General features: G+C 39.0%; 2 protein-coding genes across 2 annotated transcripts; one reads left to right on the plus strand and one right to left on the minus strand.

Annotated features, from left to right (window-relative positions):
- Nucleotides 1–85: 85 nt before the first annotated feature.
- On the minus strand, nucleotides 86–5,101 carry LOC137608988 (mitochondrial glutamate carrier 1-like). The gene is made up of 10 exons (XM_068335679.1): nucleotides 4,999–5,101; nucleotides 3,949–4,054; nucleotides 3,390–3,515; nucleotides 2,984–3,039; nucleotides 2,586–2,676; nucleotides 2,377–2,495; nucleotides 2,093–2,282; nucleotides 1,841–1,998; nucleotides 1,636–1,711; nucleotides 86–1,514 (listed from the first exon to the last, which is right to left on the minus strand). Exons 2-10 carry the CDS (start codon nucleotides 3,969–3,971, stop codon nucleotides 1,355–1,357), a joined length of 999 nt encoding a protein of 332 aa, XP_068191780.1. The 5' UTR covers nucleotides 3,972–4,054; nucleotides 4,999–5,101; the 3' UTR covers nucleotides 86–1,354.
- Nucleotides 5,102–7,035: 1,934 nt separating this feature from the next.
- On the plus strand, nucleotides 7,036–10,977 carry znf414 (zinc finger protein 414). The gene is made up of 5 exons (XM_068341367.1): nucleotides 7,036–7,174; nucleotides 7,388–7,498; nucleotides 8,234–8,339; nucleotides 8,439–8,971; nucleotides 9,909–10,977. Exons 1-5 carry the CDS (start codon nucleotides 7,123–7,125, stop codon nucleotides 10,076–10,078), a joined length of 972 nt encoding a protein of 323 aa, XP_068197468.1. The 5' UTR covers nucleotides 7,036–7,122; the 3' UTR covers nucleotides 10,079–10,977.
- Nucleotides 10,978–12,886: the final 1,909 nt, after the last annotated feature.

Raw genomic sequence — 12,886 nt, forward strand, 5'->3', positions numbered from 1 at the left:
CTATTTTCATTAACCCCTCTGGAAAAATCATGACTTCACCACAGATCTGTTTGATCAATATTAGTCAAGCAACACAAGTAAACAATGTATTTAAAAATATTTATTCAGTATTTAGAAATCTGTATTTACATGTATCATTCAAAAACTTAAAAGTAATCTCAGTTGGATGAGATTGATTGTTTTTAAATTTATAAAGCTTTAAAATGTTGAGTCTACCTTTAACAGCTTTAGAAAAGTGAAAACATATAGAATGTTTACACTGTAAAACTGTTAAAAGTACGTCAACCCATGAATTCTTTTAGGAATAGAGAGTACAAGCAAATACTGCATTCTATTCTGCAATAAAATGGTACATATTGTGTGTCTCCTCCATCCCTAAAAAGAAAACTTGCTTAGCCAGAAATCCAAATTATTTGAGAGAAAGTTTGTAGGTTGTGTACACTTTGGAAAATGCTTGGTCCCTCAAGCAACATTCCCATTAAAAAGGTCTTACAAATAATCTTTCCACTGACTTCAACTACAGCTGCATTAAAATTATAAGTGACTGCAAGAAAGAAAGGATCTAGGTCTTGCCACAATCGTGCAGCCGAAATTATGCAGTGCAAATGAAGCCAACAATTAACTTGCATGAGAAGTCACCCCTTGCAACAGTACTTTAAAACAACACTGTATCCCAAAAAAGGCTTCTCGTTCAAAACCGATTCAAAGGCAGGTTGTCAAAGACGACACTTTTAAGAGATAATTTACATTTGCTTTTAAAACATGAGTACTCTATACATGAATTCAAGCATTCAAATTTAATCCTTTAAAACAGGATTCAATGTATTCAAGTACATTTGAATTTCGGTGCTGCCTGGAACCGTAAGGTTTCTAGTAACACCATGTAACAGAAGTAACCCACTGGGTGCAAAGATTGAATATGCATATCAGGGTAACTGATATGGGACACATTTAGTAGTAGAGGTTAAGTTTTTTGCAACAGGGTCAAAGCTTTGGTGCCACAGGAGTGAAGTGAATTTTGATCTGCGTATCCACTGATGTACCACAGACTATCCAGTCAATGCAGGAAGTTATAATTTTCTTTCGAATTTCAACTGTAGCCTTTAAAAGGCGAGGCCATGTCAATCTCCCATTTAAAAGGTGAGGATGTTTCTATTTTCATCTCTAAAATAAGGCATCATGTTAACCGTCTGAATTTAACATCATCTCTTTTGGTCCCCTTTAGTGTTTTCATGTTAAAGCCTCTGAAAACAAAGAAGGTACACAGTAATAGAGAGCTGGGTCTATGAGTATGGCCAGGGCACAGCTGCCTCCAATTTAATGAAGCTGCAAAAAAGGCTAATAAAGGGCTTGTTTATGGAGAATAGAGGTTGTATGGGGCGTACCCCAGCAGGTACTCTCCAACTCCAACGAAGTACACAACCTGGGCAATGCCAAAGAGTGGGGCGATAACCAGGGCACGGCAACTTGCTCCCTTAAGAAAAGCTCTGGGGCCCTCCTTTCTCAGGATCTTTCTGCATTGAAAGAAAGATTGCAAGATTGAATTTTTTTATTTTTTTTAAATAACCGTGTAACTTCTTCATATCATATGATGAGAGAACAGCAAGTTTGATGACACATGTTTCAGTCATTTACCTGACACAGTCGACCACGCCATTGTAGTTTTCCTCATTAACGCCTTTTCTGAGTGACTGCAGCCTTGTCTTTACCACTGTAAACAGCATAAATTATTTTCCTAGAGAATGACATTATATGAATATACAGTATGTACCTATTGCTAAATAAAACTGATGTTCAGCTCCCAACACATTGACCAGTCTTCATAGACTGAATCACTCACCATCACAAGGGCTGACGGCTATAGCGGCGATGCATCCAGCCAAGCATCCAGACATGAAGGACCAGTGGAAGGGCACAGATGGGTCATCAGATGAACGCTGGCCGAGCCGGTGAAGATGTGCAAAAAGAGGGAAATACACAACAGAGAATGGGATGTCCCTGAAAAGGTAATAAACATGTTAACTACATTACAAAATTGTTCAGCAGAGATGGAGAAACAAGAGCAAGAGCAAAAATCTCGATCCCGTCTTGCCTCAGTAACGTGGCTCCGAGTCCTCTGTACAGTGCTGTGACTCCTTGGGTCCTCAGCAGCTCTCTGGTGATCTCTGTGGCAGACGCTCGCATGACCTGAGACGCAGGGGTGGTGTTATAGGAACGGCTCAGGACAGCGCTGGTCCCCCCCATCTTCAAAACGACACAGGGCATCACCCTCTGCTGGGCCGCTGGCAAATACAGGACACACAAGGCAGTTTCACAATGGTGTGAAAGGTAACATTATCATATGGTAATCAATTCTACTGGTATCCTTATAAATACCTAGCCTGCCAGCATCCTGCATCTGAATCTTGAGCATTTCCATCGGTGTGGTAATAATGACCTGGCACATTCCTGCACAACAGCCTGCCAACATCTCCTTGAACACAGTCAACCTGCCACTGATGACACAAGGACAATGGCTTTTTAAAAAAAAAAAAGTACATTATTGCAGTACAGTTTGTCAGTTTCCTTAAAATTTAAAAACCTACCTATTTTTGCTCAGCTGGTGGCGAAAGAAATCATTAGCAGCTAGTTTGATGGCCTTCTCTGGGGTCACTAGGGTGAGATTTACTGCAGCACCTGCAATAGCAAGTATGCTATAGCAAGCTCATGTGAATCTTTAATCTAATTAAACATACAAATTAAACAAACTGACTCTAAAATAACCCACAGTGAGTTGTTTGATAGCAGATTGTGACAAATAGTGACAAAATAGCTCAATTAATAAAAGGCCATGGATTAAAAAAAGGAAAGACACCATCTTATTGCGGAATCTCAAACATACTGGTTGAACAATTAAAGTACATCACTGGCTAATACATCTACAGGACGATCATAATATTCTATTAGTATAATATTGAACAGGCACATCAGGGACCAAGCTTACCTCTGTACATGCCGAAGTAGCCTTCCGATTTAACTGTCTTTATCAAGCAATCCAACCTGACAGAACAAAGGAGACAGATGTTCTATCAAAGGCGGTTGCCCCAGTTTCTGTTTGCATACTATACATAGACATGTTTCACTTTTCAATATAGGACATTCCAACTTCCACTACACACCCTTTGCTGAGCCAAAATCTTTGAAAAAAAAAAGAAAAGGTAAAAAAAACCAATACCATCACTGATCCATTAACTCCCTCACATGTATCCATGAAAAGTGATTATAAAAACTGACCCTTAACTTCCATTAGATGCTAAAAATCTTAAATAAAATGAAAGGTTGGGTTTTTGTATATATGAAATCAGAGTTACTAAACACTACTTTTTTGTTTTGGAGGGTGCCGTTCTTACATGTTCTTGTAGAGATGCTGCCCGCTGCGTTGGTTCTGCAGACGTGTCTTGGCCAGATCAATTGGGAAAACACAGGTAACCCCTACGATGCCTGCAACCCCTCCATTGATCAGTTTGGCTGGGAGACTGTCAAAACAGACAAAACAAATATAACACTCATTCCATTTCTCACCTTAAGTAGAGCAAGTAGTGGCACATCATTGCTACAAAATTCAATAGGCTTTTCAAACTTTATCTTGTATTGTATGTCAAACAGTAGAATTGGAAAGGAACTGAGTATAGAGTGACAGTCATGGAGAAATTTTGCTCACCCAAAAATAACCTGAAGACAGAGTAGTTCAAACAACACAAATGTGAACAGCAGATATTACACATCCTGAGGATACTTTTTATTTCTATTGATCTAGCAGAAATGCCAAGCAGGAACCTGTTTGCTGCATGACATTAAGAGGATTAACCAAATCAAACATTCTTTAACCTATTCCTATATTCTTTTCAGATCACTTTGTGTATTCATGCTGGGAGGCTTTGGTGTAATCCTCACAGAGCAAGTTCTTACCTGATAGGTTGTTGTTGGGCCATGGTTTTCGATGGATGTGAGTGCAATGGTTGGTCAGCACAGAGGAGGAGGCCGCAGAGGGAGAGAAGGCTGAGTCCCTGAGACACTGAGCAAGACAAGAGTGGAAGGAAAGTTGGGGTTATATAAAGACAGGCAAGTCCAGCCCTGTGAATCCAGGGATAAATTTGACATCACTCTCCACCCACTGCACCACTGCCAACAAATGGAACCAGAGTGTCTCCCATGTTGATATGAAACCACAATCCAAATAGCCTCAATAATAAACGGGCCTACGTGACAGAATCAAGTCCAGCGGCAGTAGCAAGATACAGTCGGTACGATCAAATAAAAACACCAAGAGTGAGACTTTTTCTAGACTAGATCACTCTGATGTTTATAGCACCAGAAAATAAAGGTAAAGTGGAATAATAAGATACTTTACATTTGATATTAGAATAACATGAAAACAGCAGGAAAAAATGGAGACAAACATAAATAGCATTGCATAAGCAATAGCAGTGGGTTGGGAGTACCAATACTATATAATAAACCAGACAAAGAGCATATTGCCGTGGGTAGTGAGCAGTTTTTAGGGGGTGTGGTATGGGAGGGGTTAACATTCTTTATCTTCATAAATTTCTAGATTTCAGACAAATTAAGTTACAAAAAAAAAACACCAACACAATTCAAGGTGGAATTATTTATCAAATGAATTCTTAGTCCTGAATTTGTCAAAACAGAATGTCTATCTGACATCGGAAGAGGTCCGACTGGGGATGATGCAATCTTGAAAATCTTCAAAAAAAAAAGTTTAAAACCTGTATGATTTGGTCCGATAATTCTACATTTACACTTCTTTGCAAATAAGACAATCATATCATTCGTTTAAGTAGCAGAAAATAAGGATTTCTATAGGTAACTGTCTGTCCTGGTGCCTCATGCACTCACCAAAAAAAAAAAAAAAAAAAGTTGCACATTTTATCATTTTAAAACCCTTTTTCGCACAATAGCTCGATAATGTCCCACTAAAACATGCAAAAGATGTTCTACCTTGAATTTGAGCCGAGGATGAAATGATGCGCTAAAAGTTAGAAGCGCCTTCTTTCCCACTGCACAGGAATGAATGGACGTTCCGGGCGTCTGCCGACCTGACGCGCAAGAAAAGAACACCTATGGAAGGTGGGATGGGCCAGTGTTCGTGGAGTTGTGTAACTTACCTGACGTATAAAATACTTATGGCAGTGTGTCTTATATACAGTAATATACCACCGATAAGAGGTGTCGATCCGGAAACAAAGACAAATGTGGGGTATTTTTGAGAAGATTTTGGCCAGGCATGTTTCACATAACTACTCGACGGAAACTGTAAGAATGAGTGATGTATCATGGAAGAGTAATTTTATGAGTGGTGTGTGTCTTTGGTTTTAATTCTGACCATTATGTCCCATAATTTAAAAGGAAATGAATTTTCACACCAAAAACCTTTGAAGCAGAAAATAAGAACACTCGATAAGTAGTGTAGCAAAGGTGTTTTATCAAATGAAAGCTTTCCGTTTTCTTATGTATACATGAATATTTTTTTTTTTTCAAAGTTAGGCTTTTAGGCTTGATCTTTCATTTACTTTTGCGTTACCAAATAGGGACATTATGCATAAACTGTTTGAATTGACTTTAAATATGAGGGGCATGTGCCAAAAAACTGACATTTTGAGGTAGATTTGGTGTAAGTGGTAGATCCACTGATACTTTTTCTAAAATATAAATTTCTCCATTTGATGCAGCATTCTTATTATTAATCCCTCCCTGTATATTTGTATTCTCATCAAGAAATCTGGAGTATTTTAATGTCTTTCACTTGCTTTATTGGATTATTTTTTATTGGATTTTTTTATGAATGGTTTTATCATCGATATTATTATGACTTTATAATTATTGCTTTTTTTATTATGTATTTAATCATCAAGATCAGCACACAAAAAAATGCTTAAATACTTTTGAACAACACTTATGGAATGGCTGATCGATAATAGGAACATATGTAGTCAGTCATCCAGGAACATGTGTCTCAGTCATCCAGGTCGATGAAAAGCAAAAAATAATCAACTCAGCATTAGATTGAAAATTTGAAAATCAATATAAAGTTCCAACAAATTAGAACTCAAGTTAAAATGTTGGGAGGAGAGTAGTCTGAATTGGGTTTTGGAGACGTGCTCCACCTCATACATCGCACTCATTCGCCAGCCGCGAGCGATTCCAAGTCGACATGCGTCACATCCGCCGGTGGTGCTGTTAAATTGCGCCACCAAGCTTCTCCTGCTTAAGACCGCATGCGCAGACCCATGCTTTCTGTTCACTCGCTCACCTTTGTCAGGTGATGCCCTGCAAGGGCAACCATTGGCTCTTGTCTCAGACCTTCCCCGAGGTGATTGGTAGAGTGACGAGCACTCAGCATGTGACCTCTACAATGAGCTTCCACCCACGTGGACGGAAGTAGTATATAGGAATAGATATAAAGCCGTCACAATCTGGTTACCTTTATATACTGGTGCAGATAATAGTTGTTTATCTCCTATAACTTATGGAGCTGCGTGTGATAGAAAAAGCTAATCGTGATATTACACAGCTCTGCAAGTAGATTTAATAGGTTTACCATAAAGTAAATGTTAAATACACAACCGCGCGGCATGCTGGGAAAGACGTCAGTTTTCATTGGTCTCTTTCGGACTTTCGAATTTCTAAAAAATAAAGACTAACTACTTGCACGTGATTTTGTATATATGCTTCCATAAATTAAAATGAATCTAGCGACGTCCCAGTAAACCTTCTGGTGACACTGTGATCACAGTTAACTTTCCTTATTCCATACTACAGTATAATCATTTATTTAAAAAAGTACATATATTTTGTGTTTGAACCTTTTGATACTTCCCTGAGGTTTACACTTTTAAATATCAGCATTAGGGTTTTTTTGAAAATGCGTTAGTTAAAAAGGCTTGTACTTTTCACTAATTGCAGTAAAGACTGCTATCCATGAAAACCACGTAAATATTCTTTTTAATTCCGGGTGCGTCACTTCCGCCGGTGCTAAGACGCCTCATTGGTTCTTAGATCCCACAGCTCGTATTACTGTTGATTTTGTGTAGAATATTTCGATCAGTTGTTCACCCTGCTACTATGATGTCCGCAAATAGTGAAGTCCTCCAAACAGCCGAAGATGGAAACAGAGGTTCAGAATTTATTTCTTATTTTGTAGCTGCATGCAATATTTTCTACAATTTTAATCCCACTTCGTTCTACGATAGCCTACGTGACTGAGCTAGCCAGTTAGCTAGCTAGCATTGTAATCAGTTCAATTTCTGATTTCCTATTAACGTCATTTATTCCCAGCATATAATTAAGGGTTAGCGGCGTTTCATTAACATCAGTGTTTCTATTTCAGTAAAAAATAGGACACCTTGTCCCCTGTACGGCTGTAAGCGAGTGTACGCAGACACGGCCGCTCTGGAGAGCCACATCAAGGACCACGAGATCTCGGCGCAGTCTCTCCCTGGTGAGTGAGCTCCAAGTCCTGGAGCCACACGTCTCAGCAGAAGCCAGATGAGATGTTTGACTTTATGCCATGTAACGTACACGACTTGAAGACATGTCGTCACCTTTCCTGTGCCGCAGAGTGTGTCCCCTGACCACACGTCCCTGATACAGATATACTACTGCTCTGATCTACTTTCATAGATCAAAGCAGTAGCTTTGATCAACGGTCTTGCACTGGCTTTCTCCTTCGTCTTTCTATCTTATCCGGTTCCTGAATGTACAGAAGTTGCAATTTGACCTTGACCTAGTTTTCTCAAGGTCCAAGATCATCATCTCATTTTCATCCCCTTTGTCGCCCGAGTAATGTGCATTTTGTTTCATCTTTCTATCTGCAATGGTGGACTAACGGTCAAACACACGAATGCTGACAATTACAATACATCACCGCTTTGAAGCGGGATGTAATGATAACAGACAATAAGAGAGGGTGTAAACAAAGATGTAAACTGATGCTTATTTTAGCCCCTGTGCTTGCAAGCTATGTATATTTCTTCATTGGGTACAGCTAAGTTTGGTATTAAACATAGAAAATCAAGTCAGAGGGGCATAGAGCTAAGCAGTTGATCGGAGATGGAGGAGTAAGTAGAAATTGAGGGTATTGGAAATCTGTATAATATGCTATTTTCTGCTCCACCGCTTTTACCTGCTGAAGACATCTTCATCTACTCAGCCTTACATTGTCTTTTCTCTGCAGGAAAAGTCCTGCTGTGCTCTACTGTGGGCTGCAATGGCTCTTACCCTAACATGAAGGAACTGATGGAGCATATGAGGCATCACCACAAACCCAACATATATTTCTTGTGAGTTGGGGTTTTTTTAGTGTACCCAAATTCTTAGATGAGATGCTGTGTGTTCACGACTAAACAAACTGAGTGATGTAACTCCTTTGTTTTCTTCAGGTGTGAGAATTGTCGCACTAAGTTGCGATCTTACCGTGGCCTTCTGACTCACCTTCACACGTGCTCCAAAGTGCCACGGGGCAAAGCCAAGCCAGCTGAACCTATGCTTCCTCCTCCTGCTGTTGTAACCAACTCAAGCATTACCCCCATGACCACAGACAAGAAACCCCCACCTCAGGACTCTGTGGCTCCACACCAGGAATTACCCTTTCAAACACCAAACCCAGCCAGTTTCTTCCCTGCTGCTGTCTCGCAGACAGATTCAGCTGTCCAGTCTCTGCAAGGCTCGTCTTTCTTGTCAAAGCAGGAGACTTCCCCACCCCAGCTTGTTCCTCAACAGCTTGCAGAAGCAGCTCCCCAGATTCAAGTCAACCACCAATCCCCTGATCTGCCTCTGTTGCGTACCCTTATTAGCCAGACAATACCTCTGGAGCCCATTGATGCACACAGTCAGCACCAGACACAGGCCAGATCTTCTGGATCAGCTCCTCACTCTCCTCCGGCATCCTCAGCTGTTTGGAAGAAGAATCCAGGTGAGCATCTTCTCACCCGAGAGCACACGGCTGTTACTTATCCGATGTGGCTACACATTCACTTTCACTCCTCGTGAAGTCAATCACAGTACTGAAATTATCATCATAATTGCATAAAACATTAGACTAAGGCACCCTACTTCTGATTCTGTGTAGGCAGCTGTGGGACCCAAAGCATCAGTTCAATAACATAGAAAATTCTGTGTGACTCATAAATACTGCAGGGCATACACTAGAGGCAAGAAGAAACAGGATATTGTGTACATTTGAGATATATACTGCATTGTTTAATCAATTTAAATGAATACAGTACATTTAAAATCCACCACACTTGAATATATTTTAATAATTAATCCTTTCTTGAGCCAGAAATTTCCCATTAAAATAGAACTTTCAGGATATAACATTTAAATACTAAGAACAATACAATAAATGTGTGTGTAGTTTACTCGATTCAACTAAATTCAAATGTGGAAAAAAGAAACCATCTTAACACACAGTGCTCACCAAACTGTGTTTAGATATACAGTATTTTGAGACATTTTCTTACTAAACTTCTACTTTGAGAACAGATTGGAAGAAGATGGGAAGCTACTAATGTTTGCCCAAGAAATCCTGGCTGTCTAATCTCTACACACACAAAAATCAAATTACAACACAACACTGGCTTCATACTCTGCTCAGGAAGCTATTACTCCATTACCTTCCATCTCCACCTCTGTTAGAGTGGTGCAACTCTTTTATGACAGAATGAATGTATGTTTTGTGTATCTAAGTCAGTTTGTTCATCGAGAAATGACATTTTCAATTTGAACGTCTTATATGCAGTTGCAGTTATACAGTGTGCATTGATCTTGTGAATTTCCCAGTTTGGAATCATTAAAGGATAGCTAATCTAATCTAATATACTAATCTAATCTGTCTTTTCACACATTAGGCATTGCCTACAGCAGACGGTTCCTCTGGGAGCACACAAAAGGACGCTACAGGTGTGTACAGTGCGGCCACTCCGCAACCAACCGCAAGGAAATGACTCAACACATCAGCCTTCATCACAGCGGAAACAAAGCTGCTGAAGACACCGGGAGCTCTGCCGCAAACTCATAGGTGTGGAAGCAGGAGAACTCTTTTACTGTGCCAGATGCTTTTTGGAAGCAAGTATCACCTTTATGTAGTCTTGAAGAACCTCCTCTTTAAGCGATAAGAATACTTGAATGGTTTTTCAGTTTGTGTATGATCAGCCACACCCCTTTCTTTGCTGTTGAATGAGGCTACTGTTTTAATCGTGACCTTCACACAAGACTGAAATGTGAAATCATTTTGCCTCCAGACTTGAATATTTTCACTCTTTTGCATTTTATAACCCTGTGAATTTGTGACCATGTCTGTATTGTGATTGAAGAATAAGCAACAAAAAAATATTCAAAAGTCATTAAATAATAAACTTAGACTGTAATACTGTATGGCACTAATGTTTCAGCCAGTAGCATTTTTGAATGTGACCTGCTCTATTCCCTTTGATAAATTCAGGCAGTTCTTATTTTCAATCTCTTAATCAATTAAAAAAAACTTATAAGCGTGATCAATCCATAAAAATTTAGAATTTGATCACCTTTGCCAAGAAGGTTATGTGACTGGTTCACTGTATTTGTGTGTTAGCATAATAAAAAAAACCCCAACTAATGTCAATCAAACATGAAGAAGAACTTCCATAAACCCTTCAAATGTTTGGTCTTTGGTAGCGGTTTGTGCTCTTACTGATGGTACCCCCCCCCCTATCTTTGGCTCAGGGTTTGAAAGTGCTGCCTAAACAGGAATTAAGTATCAGCATTTGAAGTTGCCTTGGCTTTCTTTGTTCACATATTTTTCTGAGAGATAAACTATTGGCATTTTCTTCAAATAAAAAAAAAAAATCTTTAAGATACCAAACTGAGGGAGCAGTTTGATGTTCCTTTGTATTTCTTTTTTTTTTTTTTTTGATGTAGAATGAAAGCCAAGGTATCCAGAAAGACATGCAATATATCATCTTTTAAATTTCTTCAAGTCAAACCTTTATTTATATATATATATATATATATATATATATATATATATATATATATATATATATATATATATATAAATTTATTTTTTTTAATACCATGGAATTCAATCAGGAATTCTCCCACCCACTCCTGCTGTTCCTCCAGTTGACCAGTAGATGCCACAAGAACACAAGTTTGGTTTCGGCTCATGAGTGGCATGCTGTGCTGATGTGTCTTTTGATGCCCTCATCACATTTTCCACAAGCCACTGCAAAAATACTGACAGGCCAATAGCTCACCTATGTGAAGTATTAACTTTCAGACCCCGTGAGGTGAGGTGGGGTCATTAACCGAAAACTAAACGCTCAGTCTGAGAGACGTAAAATGATCATGACCAGATACAACTGACTAGGGAATACATTTTGTCCTCAGTCCAGAGGCTTGGGGTTTGTTGTATTTTTCACTGAATAATTTCTGGCTGATTTGTCATCAAACTGCGTAGCTTTGAAAACATGCTTCTTCGAGACAGCTGTTCACACAGTGATGAAAATAGCAGGCCAATTTGTCATTTGGTTTTATAACAGCAAAAGTACCGTTTAAAATGTGTTCTTATGCATATATGTCCTGTCTTGTATATAGTACAAAAAGTGAACATACAGAACGATGTGTGACTTCAAATATGTTACTTCATCAAATAAAAAAGTGGTATGGAGTGTGGCTAGTTGTAATATATATGATCTAATAAATAATATGTAAGTTTATTTATTTCTGGGTGACTAAGCCGACAGTATTTTGTTTATCTTTTGTATTAGTATTTTAAGTTTGCAGGGCAGGATGTTAAAAGTATTAAATAGATTGAAAACAATTCCAGGTATTTCTCTACAATTACAGTAAGCCTGTCAGAATGGATGTACAGTGCTTCCCACCACTGCGTAGGTGGCAGCAAACAAGCTGCTTCCTTGGACATGTAAGTGGTCAGGCAAGGACCTCTTCAGCTAGAGAGAGAGCCGCAAACAAAGAGTACTGTAGAGGTTCGCCTGTTTGACAGAGGACACAAGGGATAACTGTGGACTTGTGAAGGACTGTTAAGCTTCCCGATGAATGAAATTAAAAACTATAGCGTGTGTTTCTAAGGACGGACAGCCGGTGTAGTTTCTTCTCACACCAATTGCTAACACGTTTGGACAATGAAATGTGACATCTACTTAATAAAAAGATGTGTTGCTTTTTTCTCTCTGATCTCAAACAGTTTACTATGTTCTTGACTCCCTTAAAGCAGCAGCAACTTATTTCAAACTGAATGTCAGAGATATAATATCTCTAAGTCCATTCTTTCATGACCTTGTTACATCTCAAGAGGAAGAGGAAATAGTTTGACCTAAATTATCAGTGGTGTCCTTGGAAACATTCTTAATAATAACCTCAGGAACCTGGAGACCACCTGCACTACCTCCAGTTTAATCGCTACTGTCCCAACTTTTATTCCATTCCTTTTTTTGGTTCCTGTGGACCTTGAATTTAACTCCCAGAAGCCCCCACAGGGCTTCAGATTCATTCTGTCTGAGCTTAAAATACTCAACCTAGTTGTAAAGCGGGGTTACCAGCAACATTCAGTCGCCCTCTTCTCACACCATTCTACTCAATGTGAAAACTGTTTACTTTTACAAACTCAGCACTAGTTATTTTATTTCTTTTATCTGTTTTGTATGACCATGTGTGTGTTAGACATGATCCTGTGTCAAGATGGTAAAAGTTTTTTGGTGGGTCTAGAACCAAGTTAAACGTATATAAGTTCTGTCACCCATTATAATCTATCAGTTCATCTGTCTAACTCCAAATAAAATGTGTAGTTTTATTATAAGTTATGTTGGAACCACAGGACATCCTGACC

This window comes from Antennarius striatus, chromosome 2, assembly GCF_040054535.1.
Source record: "Antennarius striatus isolate MH-2024 chromosome 2, ASM4005453v1, whole genome shotgun sequence".
Lineage (NCBI taxonomy): Eukaryota > Metazoa > Chordata > Actinopteri > Lophiiformes > Antennariidae > Antennarius > Antennarius striatus.